General features: G+C 43.5%; 2 protein-coding genes across 9 annotated transcripts; both read right to left on the bottom strand.

The window, feature by feature from the left end:
* Positions 1–2,169: 2,169 nt before the first annotated feature.
* On the bottom strand, positions 2,170–16,280 carry LOC127342706 (polycomb group protein EMF2B). Of its 8 annotated transcripts, none has more exons than XM_051368702.2 (23): positions 14,420–16,280; positions 12,032–14,343; positions 11,767–11,882; positions 11,157–11,307; positions 11,023–11,078; positions 10,638–10,752; positions 10,397–10,553; positions 10,244–10,309; positions 9,402–9,535; positions 8,709–8,768; positions 8,432–8,556; positions 7,794–7,855; positions 6,892–6,944; positions 6,577–6,630; positions 6,432–6,491; positions 6,073–6,128; positions 5,733–6,001; positions 4,448–4,574; positions 4,277–4,325; positions 3,689–3,772; positions 3,499–3,578; positions 2,734–2,823; positions 2,170–2,643 (listed from the first exon to the last, which is right to left on the bottom strand). In XM_051368702.2, exons 3-23 carry the CDS (start codon positions 11,799–11,801, stop codon positions 2,520–2,522), a joined length of 2,007 nt encoding a protein of 668 aa, XP_051224662.1. In that variant the 5' UTR covers positions 11,802–11,882; positions 12,032–14,343; positions 14,420–16,280; the 3' UTR covers positions 2,170–2,519. The 8 variants fall into 8 exon arrangements, with proteins under 8 accessions (XP_051224662.1, XP_051224664.1, XP_051224663.1 ...); XM_051368704.2 differs by having other exon boundaries at positions 16,034–16,280; XM_051368703.2 differs by having other exon boundaries at positions 11,767–11,896; positions 12,032–16,280.
* Positions 16,281–18,122: 1,842 nt separating this feature from the next.
* Positions 18,123–24,631, bottom strand: LOC127342705 (ATP-dependent zinc metalloprotease FTSH 5, mitochondrial). Its single transcript, XM_051368700.2, has 7 exons — positions 24,332–24,631; positions 22,124–22,211; positions 21,596–21,856; positions 20,469–20,705; positions 20,256–20,380; positions 19,394–19,870; positions 18,123–19,317 (listed from the first exon to the last, which is right to left on the bottom strand). The coding sequence occupies exons 1-7, from the start codon at positions 24,356–24,358 to the stop codon at positions 18,418–18,420; spliced, it is 2,115 nt and encodes a 704-aa protein (XP_051224660.1). The 5' UTR covers positions 24,359–24,631; the 3' UTR covers positions 18,123–18,417.
* Positions 24,632–24,949: the final 318 nt, after the last annotated feature.

The following is a 24,949-nucleotide window of genomic DNA, read 5'->3' as shown; positions in this document are numbered from 1 at the left end:
CCACGGTCTTGCCTCATCACTCCATTCATGCCAAAGCCATCTCATGCGAAGAGACGAAGCGAATTTAGCGAGGTTTAGAATCCCAAGACCTCTGTATTCCTTGGGCTTACACACCATATCCCAACTAACTTTGCATTTTCCTCCGCTGACTTTATCACTTGCCGCCCAAAGAAAGGCTCTTCGAATGCTATCAATTTTCATGAGCACCTCAACCGGCACATTGAGGACGGTAATGTAGTAGATGGTGATGCTAGTGAGGACGGACTTAACAAGGGTGGACCGGCCAGCCATGGTAACATGTTTCCCAATCCATGGCAAGAGCTTGGCGGCCACTTTATCTTCTAACGGTTGGAAGTGTATCCTTTTTAACCTAGTGAACGAAAGAGGAAGTCCGAGGTACTTCATTGGGAAGCTTGTACGGGAAGCCGGAAAGGCTTGAAGGATGTCATTGAGATCAAGCTCCGTACATCTAATCGCCGCCACTTGACTTTTTGTGCAATTAGTGACAAGACCGGTTACATCTCCAAAGTGTTGCAAGGTGGTAGAAAGGTAGTTGATGTCATCCTTGTTGGGAACCATGAAAATAGCGGCGTCATTGGCATAAAGAGAGGTGCGGACCGTGGGAGCCCTCCCCCTCAACTTATGGAGATGCCCTTGTTCGGTGGCCTTCCGAAGAATGTGATGAAGTGGGTCAATGGCCAACACAAAGAGGAGAGGAGACAACAGGTCCCCTTGTCGGAGCCCCCTTCCATGCTTGATGGGGTCTCCGGCGATGCCATTGAGAAGCACTATTGAAGATGAGGTTGATAGGAGGGCAGCGATCCAATCCCGAAATTTGCTTGGGAAGCCCAAGTGTTGGAGCAAATCCATCAAGTAGTCCCATCTAACCGAGTCGAAAGCTTTTTTGATGTCAAGCTTGAATAGAAGCGTTGGCGTTTTGGACCTATGTAGTTTCCTTGCCAAGTTCCGAACATACAAGAAGTTGTCATGGATACTCCTTTTCTTAATGAAGGCACTTTGGGCATTTGAGACAAGCATATTCATGTAGGGTGCAAGACGAGTAGCCAACATCTTGGATATTAATTTTGCGATGGCATGAATGAGGCTTATTGGGCGGAAGTCGGTGATCTCCTCCGCTCCTTCTTTCTTTGGAATGAGAGCAATGTTAGCGGAGTTGAGCCAATGAAGGTGATTGGTGCGCAAGCTCGAAAATTGGTTGACCACCGCCATGACATCATCCTTTATTGTGCCCCAACAAGGTTTAAAAAAAGCCCCCGTAAAGCCATCCGGGCCCGGGGCTTTATCACAAGCGGTCCCATCCACCGCGGCTTTGACTTCCTCTTCTATGAACTCCCCACTGAGGAGTGATAAGTCACACTGTATGGAAGGAATCGTTGTCCAATTGAAGTTTTTAGATCGCGGAGGGCCCCTTTTGATTATGCTTTTGAAGTGGTTGTGTATGATGCTCTTCTTTTGGTTATGCTCCGTGACCCACCCATTATTGTGCTTGAGGCGTAGAATGTGATTTTTCCATCTTCGTGCATTGACACGTAGATGGAAAAATCTAGTGTTCGCATCCCCCTCTTTTAACGTTGTTATCCTTGAGGCTTGTCTCTTTCTTGATCTCTCTAGGGCCGCCAACCCTATGACTCTCTTCTTCAATCTTGATCTAAGCTCTCTTTCTTCATTGGAGAGCAATCTATTTTCTTGCGCCATATCAAGTTGGAGGATGACCTCCAACGCCATTTGAAGCTCAACCTTAGCTTTGGAGAAAAGCCCTTTGCTCCACTTCCTCAATTTCTTCACGGTGTTCTTTAGTTTGTGAAAAAGGCGTTGACACGGTTCGACATGATTGGTATTATCATTCCAAGCTCCATTGACAACCTCCACAAATCCCGGCATTTTTATCCAAAAGTTTTCGAAGCGGAAGGATTTTGGCTTTTTAGGGCCACTTTCATTTGCAAGAAGGAGAGGGCAATGGTCGGATAAAGACAATGAGAGGGCGTGTAAAATGTGGTTGGAGAAAGTGACATCCCAATCTTCATTGCAAAAGAAGGCATCAAGCTTGCTCATAGTAGGGTCTTGTTGTTCGTTGCTCCATGTGAATTTGCGGTTTTGAAGATGTATCTCCTTGAGAGTTGGCTCTATTTTTATCTCTAGCGCGATAAATTTGGTTGAAATCGCCATTAACTAATCATAACAGTGCAATCATAACAGTGCACAACCTTCTACCTTGTTTGATCCTACTACAACAGGTCTAATCTTTTGTCTCCGCAAACACGCGGCTCGGGTTCCGCATTCACAAGCGTTTCAAGAAATGCATGAAAAAAAATTCTGTCAACATCTCGAAACTCCGCAACTCGGCCTATCCCAGAATAACAGATCAGTATCGCCGAGCCGTAACTCTGTTATCGTCAACGAGGACACCAGGAATCAAAATGTTTCATGTCGCACCACAGCAAGAATGACAATCGATGGCAAAGCCCTGCTCAGGTTGGCCATGAAATGTTTTCGACGAATCAGGTTTGCTTGGGGTCGGAGCTCTTGCTCTCCAGTTTGTCCAGAAACTTGTTGCAGGTGTCCATGGTGTGCGCGTCTAGCAGGGAGTGGTTCCAGAGCTTGATCATGACGAACCGCCAACTCCTGTTCATCCAGCGTTAAAAAAGGTTACAAATCAAGCCATGGGCATGTAGGGTGAGGTGTTCATAGCGGATTTCTCAAGCAGTCGTTTACCATCGTAGAGTGGGGTTGTGCACAAGTTCTTGCCCATGATGCTGGGAGAATGCCTCGCAAGCCCAAGGTATATGGGCATCCGCAAGTACCCTGCAGTTGACGTTTACAGTATGAAAACTAGAATATGCATATCCAGGAAGGATACAAGACAGCTACTAGTTCCAATGGCTACATATATGTTGCCAAATCAAGAAGAATGGAGCACGACTATTAGTTCCAATGGCTTTTTACTACGGAAAGAACACAACAAATTTAAGAATTTAAATTTTATAAGGTTCAAAATTCCGAGAGCAGTGCTCTAAATCCTCGTTAGTAAAATGGGAAAAAAAATCTGGTGACATATCCATAAGCAACAACATTTAATGGCATGTACTCCCAAATTCCACATTACTAGTAACACGGTATTACTTCAAAGTTTTATAATTTTACCTGGATCAACCTAATGTTCTATGACTTCTATCCAATCATACAAGTACTACAACTGCCACTACGTATCAGCATTCAGTAATCTAAATTGACTTGGCAAAACTCAGCAAAAATTTGGTTACTCTGTCGATACCTTCCAGGAAATTATTAGTCTGAGCAAGAGTTGCTTTATAGGGGGAAAAATGGCTAAAACATGACTTATCAGTAAAAACTATTAGAGTTAGTTCACCAAGGCCAAGTTGTGTACCACCGAAAATAATAAAAGTTGAAGCAGGTCAAATTTCTCGTATGTACTGTGATATCCAGAACTAAGAAGGAAATGTTGGGGACAGGCCTGACCTTTGTTTCCGAACAAATGAATTCCACATATGCATAATTTGCTTCTCGTCTTTTGTAACATCAGAAAAACCATCAAGCAACTGCATCTCAGCAAAATTAAGATAACCAGAATCAAATATTTATACAGGTGAATGTAGAAACATGCAAATATTATAAGTTTGAGTGGAGCAAGAAGTTTATCGCATTTTACTGTCATATCTTCAAAGTCAGCGATGTCATCATCAATTTCGTCCTCACTGTCATGATCTGCCAAAACCTCTTCTAGTTCCATTCTCTACAAAATGTTAAATTGCGGTCAAGCTAAATTTCGTATCTAGCCTACTCCAACTTGCTCGGGACAAAAGGCTTTGACATTGTTGTTGTTGTGAATTAATATTGGAATATCTAGCAAAGAACAGTGTCAAATAACAACAGTAGTACACTACCACTAAGAATAACATTCAATTAATATTGACAAGTGAAAAGAAATGATTAAACTATGCCCTGAAGATAAACAGGTGTCAGCAAACTTTCATTCATCTCCACATGCTTCATCTAGAAATACCAGTGTTGGCCATTAAACTTATGGATATAAAATTCAGGATCTGATAATGTAGACAAATTATAATATTTAAATACCCTCCATATGTGCAGGCGTTAAATTATAGACATGCATGTGTGTTTCAATAGGTACATGCAACCAGGGAAGAGAAGTGAAAGCCTCTTTTGCAACAAGCATAGACACGCATGCTCAATGACATACACAAAATATAGCTGAGTGCTGCATGATTGTAATCACCTGCGCCTTCTGAGAATGGAAGAACTCACGTTTTTGCAGCAGTAGACGACTGCCAGATGGTATGCGCACAAACAAACAACAAGTTAGTTGAACAACTTCCATCAGAAGAGCCTCAAGAAACAATTAAATGGAATGTAACAGGATATCAAGAACATAAATAGAATGGACTACTTTCTGGGGTGAGTTCGATCAACAGAGAGCTTCCTTGACTTCCCAAACTCTAGAACTCCTGGTGTTGAATGATTGCTACCATGTAATGCGGGATGAGAATCAATTGAAGATTGTGGCACAGAAATCCCTGAAAAATTCAGGTAAAATCAGGAAGAACATATGCAACAGATTTCAGGCAAAATACGAATCATTTATCTACCAGAATAAGGAAAGACTAAAATGGGGACAGGACATCCCAGAGACTGAGAGTGGCTGAGCATAAGAAAACAGAAATGGAGGCAATCCTGTAGGTTTTCCACTACATTGCTAGCAGGATCATAATGACAAATCAAGTAACCAGTTCACCAGACAGTAGCTAGCCAGGAGACCATATAACCACAATCAACACTGAAGTAATGATTGGAGAACTGAACTTTCTAGGGTTCCTAGCATGCAATGCATAAAGTGATAATAGAGTTAGTTATGGGCAACATAGTCAAACAAAAAATTATCAATCAAATTTGAAAACTCAAAGGAGACGACATGTCCAATTGAAGGATGGGAGCTGTTCCATCAGTTTAACAATCTGACATTAGTTCATCAAGGTGGCAAGGAATAAAAGATAGAACAAAAATCGTATTTGCCACCGACTGTTGAATGAAAATCCCAATCTGTCAAAGAAGAAAACGTGCTTCCTTCAGTGCTACCCATTTCCAAAACCTTGAAAAAATTCCTCACCACCATCCGTGCCCCATCCATTTGCAGTAAAGTGGATTGCTAAGCGAACATATTGACCTTCTGTGGCTAACTCAATAGCACAAGGAAAAAAAAAGGTGGCACATCTCGACGCCTGCAGACCAGTAGCATAAGCAATAGCACGGCAAGCTCTAGCTCAACTGAGCCACTACGAAGTCATCGTTGCACGCCTGGACCTTACTACTGTGTGCTGCTGCGCTCACGCTTCCAGATGGTGGATGCAGACGATGCCATGAACTAAGTTGTTTGGAGGTTCATTTGGGATTCAAAAGGGGCAAGGGAAAAAATCACAGGATTCTCGAGGGAAAGATACACATTTCAGCAAATAAACATTTTTGGGGGAGTTGGTGACAACGGGGCTCACGACAATGGCAGATAATGGTAAAGGTTTTAGAAATGGGTGGCACTGAAAGACAGATTTTATTGGTGAAAACTGAGGATCATGTCAACATACGATGGCATATAATATATTTTCTTTGAGGAGCACACATCAAACATGATAGGAATTGTGAAACACTATGGGTGTTTCCATTTGAATGTAGTTTGTTACCTATGCCAAGAGCCAATAAGATATGAAATGTACCATTTTCGTTCGGGACATAATCCACCCCAGACCCTTTATAGGCATCTTTGGATGATCCTGCTTCCAGAGTATGTGCATGTACATGACCCATATTTTCTGGTGATCTTGGTTCCACATTATCATTGTCCGCAGGAACAGTCTTTCCAGGTGATCCTAGTTCCATGATATGTGTATGTACATGCTTGGTCTTCTCGACTGTTGTTTCTAACCTTCTACACCTTTTCTTAACCCTTGATCTAATGGAACACAGTTAGGCAAATTGAGCAGAGAATTTAGCATTGTTAAAACTAATGGGGTATGAGCGCACCGGTAGAAAAATATTTTCTTGATTCGTTCATCTTCTTCTCCTGCCCTACTTACAAGCTGGAAATTGAACAGGGAATTAGTTTTCCAAATTCAAAGTAGCATTTTGACGAAAACGCAGCCCAGACCATGCCGGGCAGGATTCCGTCTGGTCTAGGTGCAGCATTTCCTTTTGAATTCAGAGGAAACAGAACAAGGACCAATATTGAGATTGCATTCGTGTAATATCCATAGACATTTCTGATAATTGAAACACTAGTAAAGTCCTGAATTCAGTGACAACGTCTCCAAATATACCAACATCATTTTATTTTTCAGTTACTGAATGGTAGAGTACATTCGACATCCTACGTCACAATTTACCTCCGCTCTCATGGTATCAATCTTCAAATGAACATTAACAGTTTGGTGGTTTTCACATACCTGCGTCGACAAGAAGATAGAATTAATTATCAAACCTGTGTGATTGAACAAGAGTTTGCGATGGAGAGTTCAGAGGATAACAAACCGCAAACTCAAAGTGGAATAGCTCATGTGATGAGATTAAATGACATTCCAGACCCTAGTACCACAAAAAGAATCACAATATGAGATATGGAACAGAAGGCTATTGGTTAAACAAAAAGGTTTAGTCGAGGAGAAAGAAAACAAAAACCGAGTTTCCTCACTAGAAATGATAAATATCAATGTTGCAGTGCAAGACAACAAAATAATCAGTGCCATAAATTTAGTCAGGTGATATGATCTTTAGAACCATCCCTTAGCAGCAACCAGAAACAGATGATGATATATAAAATAAAAGACGTCTTGCCCCAAATTTTACCTTGAAGCTTCCACACTTTACCAAGCAAATGGAGCAAGAAAAATCTTCTGTAACTGGTAAGAAGGAATAAACACATCAATAAGAAATAGGAACCCATGATAGCGAAGAAGAAAAAAGCTATCTAGGCTAAAAAGTATATCCATTACGGTGATGCGTAACTAAAGTAAAATAGGTAACTTCTTGCAAAAAGAAAAGAGTTAAACAGAAAAGTAAACTCTGGGTCTTGACCATGAACAGCAGTCAAAGAAAGTAGCAACATATGACAATGCAGATCTAGCTTGATGTCAGAAAGATGAAGAATAAACTAGGGATGACACATGGAAAAAATTCTAAGACATATTTCGTTAGTTCTAAAAATCAAACAGGTGCAGGCGCGCAGCAAAATCGCTATAGTTAGTAATGAAATGGCAACTTCAACTCCATGACCGTAGCTTATCCCCACCGGTTTCCATAAGCAAAATCCCAAAAGAAGGGGGCCTTAATCTCATTTGGTTGAAGTAAAGCTCTTTTTAAGCTATAAGCAAGAAAATACAAATATATTCTCTCTACTAGTCTCTATGCGTTCCTTTTTTTTCTCCCTGCTGCTATATCTTCCTAGTTTCTGCAATTCACCCTATATCAGCACCTGTTGTTCATCCACTTCCAGCCTAACTTCTTCCCAAACCAAACCACAAGTCCATAACAAAATGTCCTTACTCACGTACACAACATGGAATACAAAAGAAAAGTAACTAGGTTCTGCTCCAAAACAAGATACATGGACTGGGAACACATGGTTTTGTTCCCAAACAAGATACATGGAATGAAAAAAAACATTGGACCCATGACAAATGGCAGTACCCGCAAAACCAGTGAGAACGAAATTGAGAAGAGACCAAGGTGGGAAGAGAGAAAGGACAAACCTTCGCTTTGTAGGATCTCATTGCAGTGATTGTAGTTAAAGAGCACATTGCCTGTTCTTAACCTGTAGAATCAATATTTGCAGCAAAATTGGTTACGTCAAATATGAAATGTATCTAACAAAAAATGGAACTCGACTACTCAAGCAAGGTGCAAACATGAGATAACTAGGCCTCTTGTAACCAATGGCCAGATCCAACCGGGTTCAGGATAGAGTGATAGACCGACTTCTGCCGGTCTATATGCGCTCAATGTCGGAGTGCAACACATCCTAGGAGTGTCCATTGGTTTCTTCCATTGTATATTTTACTAGTTAACGATAATGCAGCACAAGCAGGTAAAAAATCGTATAAGCCTGTGCCTCAGCGCGATACTTGAGAGCAAGCACTTGCAATCTACTCAACCTAGTTGATACAGACGCTTTTAGGATAACCACCAAAGGACAGCATGTAATGATTTGCAGCTCCTCTTGATATTCCAAACTCCTAAGAGCAAATAAAATCTCACGTTTGAGGGATAAAGCACATAAGCATTAAAGACTAGAACATGCATTTCCTATAATGAAAGGTAATAAACAGAATTAGGGAACAAAGAATTATTAATTTCAGAAAGTGAGCTGTGCATGCTCGGTTACTGTTACCTTATGATATGTGGTAATGACGAAGGTGGGACATTGTCATATGAGTAACTGTTATAACGAGATGAATTCATGCCTATTGCACCAGCCTCTTGTGCATCTATCCTTGCTTGTAGTTCATATGAACCCTGTAACACAAACGGTCGAGGTTCTAAGCAAAGCTACTGGAAATAGCTCATAATTTTCAGCAAACTGAGGTGCTGCTATACTCAACAATATTTAACCGACAAATTTGGAAGCAACAATAACAATATTATGAAAGAAACAGACAGGAGCTTACTGTAGCATCTGCTTTTCGAGAACAAAATGTAAAACAACTGCCATGCTCAAGAAATGTTGGCTGTGCGCATACCAAAAGAAGAAAAGCAGAGTCAACAAAAAAATATATAGAAAGCAAAGACAATAGAGAAATCTGAAGACCTGGTGATGAAAACAAAAAGAAATGTTCAAGAGACATATATACTTCATAAATTGCACTGTGCTGTTAATTTCGAGAGTTTATCACGTGCACCAATAAGTTAATTGCAAAATAAGCTTTTCATTGTGGGCAATTTGCCACTGTCATTGGATGCTAATTTAGTACAAATGGTTAGTCTTGTACTGTTTTACAAGCCTATCCCACTACTTTAGCTAGCATTGAAAATTTTCAATATTGAATAGGTGTTAATTTGCACATCTATAAAAGCACGGTTGGAATTTGCACCAATGCTGAAGCTCAGACAGTTTTTGTGTCAAATATAAAAGTAAAGGCAGTCAAATACTCACAACTGTTAAAAGTACAAGTAGCAATATGCATAACAAATCGTGAAAACTCAAACAGGTGGCAAAGTGCAAATGAATGCAGTCAGGTGATTTCTTTTCCTGAAATAAGTGTCATATAACAGTGGTGGCTCATCTCTCCCATGATCATGAACCCGAGGAAGATAAAATACTGAGAAAAATGCAATAAAATTTCAGAATATGCAAGACATACTTCTATGAAGCCTGGGCACATCCTTATTTCTGAAGTCAATTCCATAGTACGCCCCAAACTTAAAGTTACGGTATCAAGAGATGAGCAGAGTAAATCAATTGGTATTTTACCCCAGGAACATTGGCCTCCAAGCTCTGATAAAATGCACCAGATGTACAAGAATTAGTTCATCAATACGACCACAAATTATTGTTGGTTCCTGACATGTAAAACTAGTGCTTATGTTTAATAAATTTCAAAGGAGCAAGCTAAGTGTGGAAGCTACAACAAGGAGAATCCCCTGAACATGGTGAAAGACGAATTTATATTGCCCACAACGGAGAGGGCCTATTGACTTGCCTATCCTTGTCAAAAACTAGCCACACGCCTTTCAGGATAGCTTATTGCTTTGATCATCTTAACTACTCCAAAAGAAAGGCAAACATAGATAATTATCATCCAATTAACAAAATACATTTTTTAGTTACAAATGGACGAATGGCATATTTACTGGTTTTCAAGTGCAGAGTCAAAGCTATACATACAGTTTTTATCTTCCCCAAGAAGGCTTGGCAAGTTTCTGTTCACAGTGTACCACCTGGGTCTGTTGGTAGTTTAAATATTTGACTGTTTGCCATTAATTCAGAATGTGTGCTAGATACAGAACATTGTTCGGCTTAAGCACTAAAGTGTGGTTTCCCCCTTCCAGCGTTTGGATGCAAAGGTTGAGCAAAGGCTTCTAACATCCAGGCCGGTCAATAATTTGGTGTTTCAGACAAACAAATAGATCAACCCCAGTATAACAAACAAATATATTGTATTAAGTGCTGAAAGTCTGCCACACATTGTCAGCCATAACTTACTTTGAGGGGAAGAATACTCCATATGGTTCTCTGAGAAGTTTTCACTAAGATTTTGTCCACATTGGCCTTTGAAAATGAAGAGAAAACTGGAATCAAATTGATGACAGCAAAGGAATTTCATCCACAAATAATCACAAAGGATGCACACCATACCATAGCTAATTAGGATAATGTGAAGGTTACAAACTTGGGAGGTAGCTAAACTCTTGAAATCAGGGATGGTGAATGTGGCTTTAGTGTGGTCACTATCTTCAGATTCACTAAACGAAGTCAGTAGACAAGCCCGGCTGAACCGATACACTGGAGAATGCTGCAATATGAAGCTACAAATGAGAAAAGAGACCATCTGACAGACACATACTACAATCTTCCATGAACTAAAAGAAGTGCTTACCCCATCACGTGAATCATTACTGGTGGCTCTAGCAAACAGAGCATGGAGAGGAAAGATACCATGTGATGGCAATTCAGTATTTGCGCTTCCAGAAACTGATACCGATATCTGTATCCTACAGTTATTAGCACAAACACAGGTCGGTAATTGCCCAAAAAACAAGTTTCAACTTTCAACCATGTTACTGGTATATCACGAAGTTTACTCTTCCAAAAAAGTTTCAAGGCTTTGTTAAACCGACAAACCATTCAGGTCTAGTATAAAATTGATTCATGAAAAATACTAAGAAGCACCAGATTCCACCTCAAGACGCTCAGCTAAATATATGAAATAATGCATCCATAGAGTGAGAAATAGTTCAGTTTTGAATTGTTTAAAAATTTACCTCTTTTTCCGTTTTGCGCCTATCTTATAACGAAGGCATCTTTGAAGGGAAGTGGGCTGCAAAATTCAACTTTGTCACTAGTATCTAAAAACAAATTAACATAGACCATGTTAGAATGTGTAATAAAACTTTACATTTTTAATGGCTCTATTTTGAATAACATTGTACAGCTCAATTGGTTTGAGGTATAGGGTAAGTTCCTCATCTGGAGATAACTGAGCTCTTGACTCCTGACCGCACGTCTGGTCTGCAGACCTGGGGTAACTACATCCACATCCATTGTTCCTACACAAAGACAATTGCATCAAGGAAAAAAGAAGAATCTATCTCACATCAAGAACAAGGAACCCATCCACTAAACAACAAAATAACTTGACTAGTTCCCATTACTAGCCAGTAGCCAAGGTAACACGCAGATTTCCAACGAGTAATCATTAACTGCCAAAGATAATCATTTACTGTCAAAATTCACATTGAACCATATATATACTTAAAGACATCAGACCGAATATACTTCACGGTGCAATACACAGTTATTCAGACATTATGTACAATTTATCCAATGGTTTATTAATAGTGTGCCTTTTCAGTCGCAAAAGATCATGGAATTTGAATACCAAACCTATTTACCAGACATCGACAGACCCTTGCAGTTTGTGAAATGCTATACAGAGATTCTCAAAGCAAAAGAAACATATAAGACAAACATAAACAGTAAACTTAGCAAAGCGGGTAGCGGATTACGCTGGATCATGATTAGGTAAAGTTAGACCAGGCATCCTCGCTGTGAAGAACTTCGATTCCCTCGTAGTCACAGGAAACCACCGAAATCAGCACACACAAGCACATACAACAAGTGTCTGCACAAAGAATCCTATGCACAGATCAGTCAAATGGCATAAAAGACTCCAACTAAATATCCATTAACTGGATCCGGTCATGAAGGTAGATCTGACTGCTCGCAGCAGGAAATAAGATCAAGCTGCAACTTACCGAATCAAAGACTTACCAAGAAAAGAAGTGTTGCCCCGGCTAGATCTCTGGTAGCGGGCAGAGGAGATCAATGGCCCTTTTCTAGGCTCCGATGGAAGAACGCGGCGGTGAAGTGGTTGGGATTCGATGGAGGTGGGGGTGGGGGAGGGGGGCTCAATTTTCTTAATTTCTTTCCTGCACTCTGTCGGATCCAACTGGAGTGCGAAACAGAGCCCCAGTGGGGAAAGGGGTGTGGATCCAGCGGGGTTGCATGTATTTTTCGGCCATCCAATTTGAGGAAACAACAATCAAAATAAAGGTTCCAGTATGAAAACAAGCATGTGCTAAATTTGGAGGTGCTGCCAGCTGTACTAGATAATGTATTGCTGCCGCGTATCCCCGTGTGTACATGTCAACCCAGGGGGTGGAGCGGGATTTTCATATGGATAGTTTTAAATCAATCAATAACAATTTATTACTGTTTATTATATATATATATATATATTATTGTCATTTCCTGTTTGACAATTCAGACTATTGTTAGCATACATATCCGGTGCATTACTGCTTTTCAAATTCACATTTGTGGTAAACCGGTGCATCAACATCAACATCAATAATAATTCAATTGTTTAGGGGTTTTGACCGATGCATCAACAATTTTCAAATTCTAAACATAGATAATTCAAATTAACACACTCAGCCCCGAATAAATACGGTTTTTTGTGGTTTCTGCTAGAGTTTCTCTAAGCCCTTGAGGATATACACTCAGTCACGAGGTTCAGCTAATGTTTTGTGTTTCATCATTTCAACTAACACACTCAGCCCCGAATAAATACGCAGCATTGCCTCAGGCTCGACTCCAAGTTTTTTCTTATCATTCTACAGACCCTCATACTAAGCAAATTAATAAGTTACCTGGATTCCTCATATGTCGAAAGTGTGTCCGTGCGACTAAAAATGGCCATTTGGTTCACTGCTTCCTACACACATGTCTATCCTTTGTCCTTCTTTCTACGACATCGAAATTTGTGCAACAAGTAGGCAGGATCAAGGAAGAAATTATTTCCATTCAACGGTTAGTCTACTAACTCGCAATGAACGGATTTCCCGATGAAAGCAAAACAAAAAAAAGGTATAAATGTTGCCTCCTAAATGAACAGGTGTCAAGCAGAGAACTACATCTACATTGCAAGCTGCAATTTACTTTTGTTGGTTATATGCCACAAAGCTCCTACTTGATAGATACATCTACTGTTCTATTACTCGATGCATGCATTGTAATCTGAAATTTGCTTGTGTTAGATTGCTTCTACTTGCGCAATGGATGCACCTGGTACAGTGAAGAAGTTAAAGGAGAGAAAAAAGGCAGGCAATAAGAAGGCGGCCACCGGCTGTAAGGCCATCTCCAACGGGGTGACCCAAATCGGCGCGCCCGCGCGTCCGTTTGGGTGGGCGCGCGGACAGTGGCCGGCGTCCGCCCGGCCGTTTGGGTCACACGCTGCACCCAACGCTGCGGCCACCCATTTTGCCAACGCGGCCCAGATATGGTCTATTTCTTTGGGAAATAGGCCATTTGGCCACAAAAATTTATAAGTAACATCTAAAAACATAGAATAATATCAAATAAAATGTAGCATGAGTAGGAAACGAAATGTGACATAGTTTGAACAAGGAAAAAATATAAAAATTACAAATTGAGATTGTCAACTCAATTTGTGCGGTCTAGGATCTCCTTCTGCCTCCTTTCGAACCAAGCTCTCTTCACCTCGTTCATGGCGGTCAAGTCGGCGGTCATGATCATGTGGTCTTCGGCTTGGCGTTTCAGCTCAACTTCTTTCTCCTTCAGCTCCACCTCTTTGGCCCTTGACGCTGCAATGAGCTCCAATTCTTTCTCTTTGAGCTCCACTTCCCTAGCCCTCGTCTTGGCATTGGCCTCATTAATGTCAAGCTTCCTCATTTGAACATCGTAGTAGTTCTTCATGGCCTCTTCCTTCTCCCGGCGCTTCCTCTCTTCCCTCTTGTCTGTGGACACCTCTTTTTCAGCATACAAGTCCTTCAAGGTACCGACCAAATGCATGGCCGAAGCATCACGCTTCATGTCGGACTTGGTTGCCTTGTGGCCTCTTGGACGGCTTGCACGAGAAATGGAGCTTCCGCAAGGCTGACCACCATCAAGGTCAATGACGGTGGCATCTTTGGCAGTCTCTTGCTGACAATCAAGCTCGCCATGTACGCCTCGTACCCCTCGTCAAACTTGGGGGTGCCCCGGAGATCCTTCCAACAATGAGGGAAGGCAAAGGTCCTTCCTTCATTCACAGTTTTGAAGTAATCCAAAGCTTGCCACACCTAGAACAAAATGAGACATACAATTACAAATGTATGTGCAAACAACCAAAGAACAAGTTGAGGTTGAGAATCATACCAAGTCCTTGACGCCGATGCCACTAACGGGCACCCGCTTCACGTGATCATACGCCGCCTAGAACTTGTTGCATTCCGCTTGAATTGTTCCTCACCTCTTTTGGATGGAGCACTTATTGCGGTCGCTGTCAAATCGGTGCTCCCCGTACCGGCGGTGCTCATGGAAGTAGTCATGGATCCGGCGCCAGAATGTGCCCCCCTTCTGCTCGGCACCTTTAAGTGGATCTTTCCCAATGGCCAACCACCCCTCGCCCGATTTTGTCCCCTAACTCCGTGTAGTTGCTGGTTCTTTTGCTAACCCGGAGACCTCGAGCTTCTGCAGCTGCGGCTTGTGTGAGCTCGTCAGCGAACAACGGCTCCTCGTCGATGTTCATGGTGCCGGCATTGCCAATGTTGTCCTCCTCTATGTCAATGGAAGCTAGCGGGGGAGCCTGCTCGGTCGACGGAGGTGCCATGGTGGTCGGCATCGTCGGCGCGTAAGAAGGAGGGGCCTGCACCGTGGCCGTTGTCTGCAAAGATGGCGGCGCACACTCACCCGACAATTCTTCGAACAGGGTGCGGGCATCGGCCTCGGGGCCTTGGAGTGCGCCGTTGGCGCACGGTTGAGGTCAATAGATGAAGGCGACGGCCTCGTCATGAACTCATCCACCTCCGGTGACCCATCCCATGGAGGGTACAAGAACTGCTCTGCCGGCACCATCATTGCGTACACGCCGGGCGGGTACCCAAACGGGGCAGACGGTGGGGCTGTTGACTGGGAAGGAAGCGGCCGGGTCACGGAGGAGCCGGAGCTTCCCGTCGAGGCTGCGCTGGCGCCCGTCGCGGCCTTCGCTTTCGTTTGGAGGAGTTGGAGCTGCTCGGCCGCCCTCTGTCGCTCCTCCGTGGCGGCGGCCTCCCTCTTTCGTTGATCGAGCGCCCTGCACCGCTCAGCACGCTTCTTGTTCTTGACTGCCCTCTGCTCCGCGGTGAGCTCGGGCTTCGCCTTCTTCGTCGCCACCGCGGGCTGCGCGACCACCGGGACCTCCTCCGCGACAGGAGGGACAACGACGGCGAGCTCGGCCTCGTCTCCGATGGTGGCGGCGGTGGCAGCTTCGTTGGCTATCCTCTAGGTTTGGGGGGACTAGAGTGGAGTGGCTGTGGTTTGGGAAGCAGACATGCGGGCCAGGAGAGGACGCGAGAGGCCGGCCCTCAGTGTCCACGGCCACGCAAACCAGACACAGATTTAGGCCGTCTTTAGGTCGTCCTAGACGCCGCGGCCATCCATTTTTGGAATGCGTCCGCACGTTGGGCCACGAATTTGTTCAGTTTGACTCGGGCGCGAGATGGATCACCCGTTGGAGATGGTCTAAGTACAATGGAACGGCTCTTCGACAGGCGGTAGTGGAATATCCTAACCTTAAGGTAATTGCTAGGTGTAGTAAAGGAAAGCGAGGGCCACCAGCCAGTAAAAAGTCCCGGTGAATTAGCTGCCGGCACAGCAAGCTATGCAATAGCATCTCCACTTTTCAGTTCGACAACAATCATCGTACCAACTGGCAGGAATTACTAGCAACCAACATTGCGATTTGCAGGCGTAAAGCTTGATAATTCGAAGAGGGGGACTGACATTACCGACCTAGGTCTCACAGGACCGCCGACGGGGCTCCCGCTCACAGCCGCCGTCCGCGTCGCCGCCGGCGCCGGCAGCGGAAAGGAAGCGTCACGTGAGGCGGGATGCGGAACAAAGGTGCCGCCGGAGGGAGGCGGCGTGGGGCGGCGCCGGAGTAAACGAGGGGAGCTCCTGTGCTCTTTCGGGGAAGATTTGATTTTGAGGGGCAAGACGCACGGACGGCTCCGGAGCTAACGGAGGGGCCCGTCCCTTTTTTTTCGGGGAATTGGGAGAGCTTTATATTCAGCTATTTTTTGACATGAGCTTTATATATTCAGCTAATAATACCGATTATTAGTGAATCAATAGACTGACGACCAGAGAATGCGAGGAAGAATCGACCCACCTACTCGTCACCATCAAAGTACAGTCAAGCTTGCACAAAGATCAGAATCACCATCTCGTTGGATGATTAGGATTTACTCCCTTTCACACACGTGTTGATCGTTGGCCTCTGCAAGTGTCGGGTAGAGCTTCTGGCTCCGCTTACCAGTTTCTGAATTGTTTAATCTTTGTAATAGGACGCTCTCCGAGGGTCACGCTTTGTGACCTTCCTCCCTGTACCTTTTTCCCTATTGTAATGAAATAGCAGCTCACTTGCTGTCATTCAAAAAAAAAGTTTCTGAATTGTTTAAATACGAGGCAGTGGGACTTAGTTGTATTGCATGTCTAGCCTAGCACTTGGCGAAGCTAAGTAAATACTACTTTCGATTTATACTACTCGATACTAATATATATGTATGTAGACACATTCTACACACATTGTTGTAGATACATTTATTTTAACATCAACTAATATAGATCGGTGGGAGTACATAAAGTGAAGCAATGGAGAAAGTAAAGAAAAAGTAAACCCAATTTTTTCCATAATCTTGTTTTTCAAAGAGAGTAAGGGCATAAACCGCCTAATTGACACCAACGAGTAAAATCTTTTTGTGCTATTGACAGGGTAGAAACTGTTGCCATTAAGAAATTACATAAATAAACGTTAAAAAATAAAGCGGGCTGGGCCCTAGGCTGGTCAACAATCATAGGGGTCGCCCACGGCCAGTTTGATGCTCCCACAACATCCAACAAGGCAACGAGTTCGAAGGTGGTTGGGGCTAGGTTGGGGCTTGCATGGTCCCATGGAGAATGTAGCGGCGCCATGTGCAAGGCCTCCATGGACGCCCGGAGGGCCTCCTACTCTGACAGGCTAGAAGGCATGACCGTCGCGGCATAGCACGGTGGCGCTTGTGGTGGTGGTTATTCGTGCGAGGCATTCATGTCCAGCCTCAACACTTTGAGGCTTTCGCCTCATCCACGCCTTCTGGCGCGAGGGGAAGGTCGTTGAGGCTTTCTCCTCATCTACACCTTCTAGCGTGAGGGGAAGGTCGTCCACCCGACCCTCCTCCTTATCCTTCTCTGTCAGATAGACGATGTAGCAGGCCCGAGTGTAGGGAAGCAAACACTCGATATGTCCATGTTGTTTTCACGCTGACGCATTGTCTCCCTAAATTTTTGGGTCACAAATGCGTCGGCGCGAACAGCTAATTATTTTGCGTCGGGATGCTAGGATAGGGTTTTGCCCAAAAAAAATCGAGAATACACCCTGAAAGGTGTACTAATCATATAGAAGAAAGGGCAAGAAAGCCTGAGTCATGTGTATCACTGTCAACAAGGGGTGACAGCTCCCCTTCTGAACGAAAGCCTAATCTCCATCCCCCCACGAGAAACGAAAGCCTAATCTTCATCCCTCCACGAGAACGAAAGCCTAAATTTTATTCAACGGACACAAATAGACACATTTGGTCTAATAGAAAATTAGTGGAAATTGAGGACCAACAAGGCCAGGGCACCAACGAAATGTTAAAAAATGTTGTCCACTCGGCTATGGCTTTGGTATTGTGTTTGGCAACCTACAAGACAAGTTAATTTCTTCAATTTTCTGAAGAAAAATACAAACACAAAAAAAAATTGAGCATAAGAGGGCCAGAGAAGCAGACTTCGCAGCTACCAAATGCGTCTCAGACTTCAGAATAGAGCATGCCTTATTCCTACAAATACAAGGCAGGTCTGAACGGTAACAATTATTGAGATGTAGAGTTGAAAACTACAGACGGCATGCGAGAACAAAGCTCATACTCAAACACTAGCTACATGTGCCTGCTACAATGTGTGAATTTTCTTCCATGTGTGCCCTATTCACCAGAGGAACATCAATAGCATTCGTACAAACAATCAATGTGCCCTCGTGTTGATGCAGCAGCGTAGCATCATATTCTTCATGATGCTCATCAGCTGATGATTTGATGGAAAAACCTGCTAGTTTCGTAACTATACACAACGCAAACCTGTGGATGTCCCATGTGCTAAGATCCGATACCAGCAACACCCGTGGCTTGCGCTGCGGCTTTTTGTGCTGCCGCTGCAGCCGCAGCTGCAGCTGCGGCAGCTGGTGATGGGGGTGAAGCTGGTGTCTTCTGTGGGGCTTCAACACCATGCTCCTGCGGCTGTTTGTTATCTGCCTGGGCTAATAAGTTCTTTATCTGGGCTCCGCTGAGCGTCTCGTGCTCAAGAAGTGCATTGGCTAGAGTATGCAGCTCCTTGTTGTGTTTCGTCAGGATAGTCTTTGCATTGTTGTATGCCCTCTCCAAGAAATTCTTCACCTCCTCCTCAATTAGAAGCCTCGTTTCTGAGCTCATAGTCTTTCCATCATCTTCATAGTTGTACGAAACAAGACCGACCTGCTTGCTCATACCATATTGAGTAACCATTGCTCTTGCCATCGAAGTTGCTTGCTCGAAGTCAGATGAAGCACCAGATGTCACCTCGCTCTCCCCAAATATAAGCTCCTCTGCCACCCGCCCTCCCATACAGACATCCAAGCTTGCTAGCATTTGTTTCCTTGACACGCTAGTCTCATCTTTGTCAGGGAGTTGAGCCACCATCCCAAGGGCCATCCCCCTGGGCACAATGGTAGCTTTGTGGACAGGGTGAGCACCATCGGTGTGGATGGCAACAAGGGAATGCCCTCCCTCATGGTACGCTGTCAGCTTCCTGCTCTCATCCGAGATCACTGCCGACTTGCGCTCACTACCCATCATGATCCGGTCCTTGGCATACTCCAGATCAGTCATTGTAACAGATTTCGCTCCATCCATGGCAGCCCTAAGAGCAGCCACATTCACCAGGTTAGCAAGGTCAGCACCTGAAAAGCCTGGTGTTCCCCTGGCAATGGTCATCAAATCCACATCATCACCCTTTAAGACCTACAATTATGTGTAAAGGGATATCAGATCACATTTTGACACAAAAAGCATGCAAACAGAAATTTCCCAAAAATACCTTTGTCATGTGGACCTCTAAAATTTGACGTCTGCCCTCAACATCTGGATTAGGAACAACAATATGACGGTCAAAGCGCCCAGGTCTGACTAGTGCTTTATCTAATGACTCGGGGAAGTTAGTTGCAGCGATGACAATTATCCCCTCATTCTGCTTAAAGCCATCCAGCTCGACAAGTAACTGATTCAAGGTCATCTTCATATACTGCTGGTCCTTTGGATTTCTACTCCCACCAATTGCATCAATTTCATCCATGAATATGATACAAGGCGATCGTTTTTTGGCTGCAGCAAAAAGATCCCTCACTCTTCTAGCTCCTACACCTACAAACATCTCCTCAAACTCACTACCACTGCATGAGAAAAAAGGAACACTGGCTTCACCAGCAATAGCCCTTGCTAACATGGTCTTGCCAGTGCCAGGAGGGCCAACAAGCAGGACACCTTTTGGCAGTTTTCCACCTAGACGTGTAAAACGCTGGAAAACATGCAGGCAGCTTGTGAGTATCAAAAGAACAGACATTACAACAAAATTGGAGGTTAACTCTAAGAAATGGATAGAGTAACGATACACAAAAACAGAGGCTGAACATATTAGACAGACATAAACCACAACACTAACCCAAGACAATAAGACAACTCTGTTGATGAAATCAAACAACATGTTGAATTGAGCAAGCTATTCACAGATCAAATGAGGTAAAGAACAAAAGGAGATTTAGCAACATAATTCACTTCAAAAGTTGAACATGGTGCAAAGCAGTTCACATTATGGCCTGGCGAAACGGCAATTAAACCTTTTGAATTGTCAGTAGTTTATTACAAAACGAGTAGCTAATGGAAAAAAATAAAAATGGGTTTACCTTTGGATCTCGGAGGTAGTGAACTATTTCCTCAAGTTCAGCTTTGGCTTCATCAACACCTTTTACATCACTAAATTTCGTACTAGATTCCATGCTTGGTTGAACCTCTTCATTTAGACCAAGGCCTACAAACATTTACCAGTATTTTTTAATGGAATGAAGTCCAAACTGGAATTAAGAAATTAGTCATTCAGATCTTTAAGAAAACAAAACCTTTGCTGATTCCTCTATCCTCAATGAGAGCACCGATGCCCGAAATTAATAGGAAAGTTAGTGCAATACTTCGGAAGGTGCGCCAAAGTTGGTCCTTAAATTGACCTGTTTCTGCTGTAACCATGTGAATAGGCGCATTCGCAGTGCCAATAATTCCATCTTTTGTCACTTGACCAGCGCTCTTTGATGCTGGCACGCTACCAAGGCTTCCTTCTGCCCTTTCTGAAGCAGCAAGACCTGACATGTATTCCATGCACGGATTTTAAGCCACGTTAACAAGAAAACTAGCCATTCAGGAACGATGCTCAGGAGCTGTTAGATGGAACCTAACTGCAAATTCATATCTACAGAAAACTGAAACAGATTTAACTGCGGTATAAGTGACTGATAATCAACAGGCCATTAAGAAATAAAAAATTAAAGTAATCGGGAATTTGGGACTACAGTATAAGATATAGAAACATCTATATGCCATCAGAAGAAGAATAGGTATGAACAATTTGCAATTGCATGTCTGATCTAGTATGCATAATCACATTCAGTTTTTAAAACATACAACCGCGGCTTAGTCAATGAAGAAGTTTGTGGTGGGATTTATACTATACCCTTAAAGATGCAAACTGACACATTCATTGGACAACTTATATCGTGGTAAAGACCCTAAACAGGAGTTATCTAGACGTTTGTGCTGTGCATGTGGGGTTTATAATTTAAAACTAGAAGATACATTTTTTGAGTCATTGGTGTAGAGCATTTGGATTGATGGCATACTGACACTTTTTGAGCACTTCTTTTTCACCCAAGTTACTAAAAAAATCAAATATTGCAATATGCTGCAGCCTGTCTGTCTTCTGTAGGAAAAAATGTAACCTGCAGACCTTATTAGACTAGTGACAAAATGAAACTACAATCGACATGTAAATAACAAGTAAAATGTGCTTAAGTTGCTATAGTGCAGATGAAACATGAATTAATATAAAAATAAACCATGTGCTCAGCCAACTGATGCAACTCATAACTACTTAAAAAGGGGAATTCGGAAACAGCAGCATGTCCCACACAAAGCAGCTGAATCAAACCAACCAATCGAACAAACCATAGATAAAATAGTTTGAGGATATTAGTACCTCTTTGCAATGTTTTTAGCAAGGTGCTATCATCCAGCCTATCAACCTTAACAAGAGCTTTTACGTATTCTGAAAGTGCTGAAGAATTCGAATGCAGTAAAGGCTGGCTTTCAAATATTTGTATCACACGCTCTGGGTCACTTCTGTATATCTCTTTTAGCAGAGAAGCTTCACTTTGGGAGCCCAGATCTCGCATGCTGCGTGAAAGGCCACCAAAATAGCTTGAATGAAACCTATCATGTAAGTTCCTGCGTGCGCCACCTGCATTAATAATCGCCATAAAAAATCAATAAAGGAGCGCAAAGAAATTTATCCACGGGAGAAAGGCAGCAACAACACTAACTACAAAACATAAAAAATATATACCATAAATGCTCTCATTGACTATTTTAATGCAATTTCATAAAAGAAAAGGGGCAGACAGATGAAAAAATGTGTTTAATATCAAACAGGCACTCGCATTTATAACAAAGTAGAGGAAGTTACTATTTGAGCCAATATATTATTCGTTGTACAAAGACCGTGTACCTGCAAAGATGTCACTTCCAATTGACCTCAGAGGGGAAGAAGCTGCGGACTCATTATAAATTGCATACGCTGATCGGTTCCGTGCAGCCTGAGATAAAAAAAAATGTATACCTAAGTTAAGTCTTGCTATAACATAAATATAAATAGCAACAAGAAGAACAGAACAAGGCAAATAAATAAGCAAATTATTCAACACAACTCTCAATATACCCAGCAACTCTCAATATTTAACCACGGGGGGGGGGGGGGGGGGGCATGGGACTTGGGCACCCGGGACATGCAAACGTAGTAGCCTATGTATAGATTCGTCCGGGATCCAGCAAGTACAAACTCAGCCACGCCTCCAAATGTCCGTTTCTCCAGCCACAGCACCAATAACCCCCAACCTACAAAACCTAAACAACTTCCCCAAATTCCCAATCCTTCATGGCAGTTTACCTCCGCAGCACGGATATGGGGTACAGTGGCGGAGCCAGCATATCAACTATGTGTAGTCGGCTTGAATCTGTGTAGTCAAATATATATGTTTGTATAAATTTTTAATCAGTTTCTGCATATTTGTAGCTTATATTGCCAAAAAACTGTGTAGTCAATTGACTACACAGCTAAGGCTTGGCTCCGCCACTGATGGGGTACAGATGGCATGTCCGTGTCGGATACTGTATCCGATACGGATTCGGCTCCGATACCTTATCCCTACGGTTTTAGCCGTATCAGTAAATAAATGAATTAAAAATAACTGGTGATAATTGGGATGCCTATTCCGATAATTAAAAAACCCTACCCCCTTGGTAACCCTCTCCTCGTCACATACCACCTTTCCGCCACATTGGCAGTCAGCAAGGAGCCAGGAAGCAGCATCTCACCACCTTGACGGCAAGAAGCAGGCAAGCAGCAGCTCATCGTCTCCTTCCTCTGTTCCTCCTCGCCAGCAGCCGTAGCAGCCTAGCAGGCAGCAGTCTCCTACTCTCCTTCCTCCTCTGATCCTCTCATGCATCGTACTCTCCCTCTCCCTCTCTTTACTCCGCGGAGTCCATTTTTTGTTGAAACTATCATGGTATCAAACAGCTGCTTGCATCGTACTCTCCCTCTCCCTCTCTTTACTCCGCGGAGTCCATTTTTTGTTGAAACTATCATGGTATCAAACAGCTGCTACATATATTTATTTTCTGATTTCAAAAAGCTATTAAAACGTATCCTCGTATCGGCGCTATTTCAAAATGCCGTATCTCCGTATCTGTATCGGTGCCACGTAGAGTTTACACAGCAGCAAGCTCAACCATGGCATGAGGTGCACCTTCATCCGCATCTGACACATGGCGGTTGAAGCTGCTAATGCTAGATAAGGCAGAGATGTCCAGCCTCATTATTGTTTGTAGTTCTTGATTACTAGCTATCCTACTATTTTTCCTCCGATGATGATTAAGGTGAAATGGGCATATTGGGCACGATGAGATGAGCGTTTTATGTTGGCACATTTGAAGAAATTTTGGTTCATTGTATTGTCAGTTTGTGTACTTGGTTCTTCCAGCCAAGTAACCAAGGTGCCAGAGCGCATCACATTGGTCATAGACAGTCAATCGAGTGCTGGGGCTGGTGGCTGCACAAAGAAAGAATGAAAGAACAGAGTGCTGCAACCTGTGATACCAACTGTAACTTACCCAGAGGAATCGAGCTACATTAATTAATCCTATATTTACTATGACTTGGTATGAAGTACTACTTTCTAGAATTATTACAGGCTCGTAGCTTTTGGCCCGGGGTTTGTCGAATCCTTGCTCTGAGATTTCACCATATATCTGCTATCTCCATGCTCGCAATATCTACAAGGAATACGTACTGCACTCTAGCATACATCATGCCAGCAGAATAACGCGAGAACGGTCTCCAGACTTAAACCTAGCAATATCCTAGATACTCCCATATAGGTCGGTCGTCACAGTAATAATCTGATAACCTCTCATGCAACGGAACAAATGGCAGTAAATTAAGGAAGCTGGTGTGTTCTTGATGGATTAATAACCCTGAAATCCGCAAGCGTTGGAGATAAACTGGATCACACTTACCGAATCGCAGCCTACAACCAGCAGTCTTATCATCTAATACAGCAGTACTAATGGGAACCACGGCTTCTACATCCCCCACCGCCGGCCCGCGAAGGGAGAAGCGCGGAAGAAAAGCAAGAAGGGGAGTTATTAGAGAACGCACCAGGGAGAGGACGCGCCGCCACGCCATGGGCCCGAATCTCCAATCCGCCGCCGCCGCCTCCTCTCCCGACGAGATCCCGAGTTGAAAGCAGGTGGGCACGCGGAAAGGCGGAAGGATTGGATTGGGAGTCGGGGTCGGTGTTGACGGGAGGGCTCAGACAGAGAGACGGCGCGCGGAGGCGGGGGATTCAGCGGCGGCGAGGTGCGCCGCGGCGGCGGTCGGGTGGAACGGCGCAAGGAAACGGCCCACGTCACGCGGCGGTCGGGTGGACAAGGGAGACAAGTGCGATGATTTTTCTTTGCTTCTCTACTTCTAGTACTCTTCTGCCCTTTTTTTTTCAAGGTAAAACAAAGCAAAACGGGAAAACTAGGGGATATCGTTAATTTGCGGGCAGCGCTCAGCGTCGGTCGGCCGACGTCGGCCGAGGTGGCCTGCTGAAAGCGGTTGCTGTCCCGGCTGTTGGATCGCGATCTACCGGTCAAAAATAGCAGCAGCAAACGTTTTTGTATTTTGCTCCCTAGTTTTTGGAAAATCAACCCGCGGTCCTAAGCCTATCAGTTTAAATCGAACACGTGTTTCCCTTTGCCCCCAAACTTTCAGATATTTACAACAAAACCC

The sequence above is a fragment of the Lolium perenne genome, chromosome 3 (genome assembly GCF_019359855.2).
Source record: "Lolium perenne isolate Kyuss_39 chromosome 3, Kyuss_2.0, whole genome shotgun sequence".
Lineage (NCBI taxonomy): Eukaryota > Viridiplantae > Streptophyta > Magnoliopsida > Poales > Poaceae > Lolium > Lolium perenne.
Note: the sequence above shows the minus strand (reverse complement) of the source record. Positions and strands in the feature narration are given on the sequence as shown.

Bases quoted from the DNA above. Each gene is read 5' to 3' on its own strand.
- LOC127342706 (XM_051368703.2), bottom strand. From the start codon at position 11,801: ATGCCTGGTCTAACTTTACCTAATCATGATCCAGC. The intron at 8,557-8,708 runs GTAAGCTCCTGT...TTTGTGTTACAG, and splicing joins CTCGAAAAGCAGATGCTACA to GGTTCATATGAACTACAAGC. The intron at 7,856-8,431 runs GTAACAGTAACC...TTGATTCTACAG, and splicing joins TCATTACCACATATCATAAG to GTTAAGAACAGGCAATGTGC.
- LOC127342705 (XM_051368700.2), bottom strand. From the start codon at position 24,358: ATGGCGTGGCGGCGCGTCCTCTCCCTG. The intron at 22,212-24,331 runs GTGCGTTCTCTA...TTTTTATCTCAG, and splicing joins GGCGGCGCGTCCTCTCCCTG to GCTGCACGGAACCGATCAGC. The intron at 20,381-20,468 runs GTTTTGTTTTCT...AAATGTTTGTAG, and splicing joins GGATAGAGGAATCAGCAAAG to GCCTTGGTCTAAATGAAGAG.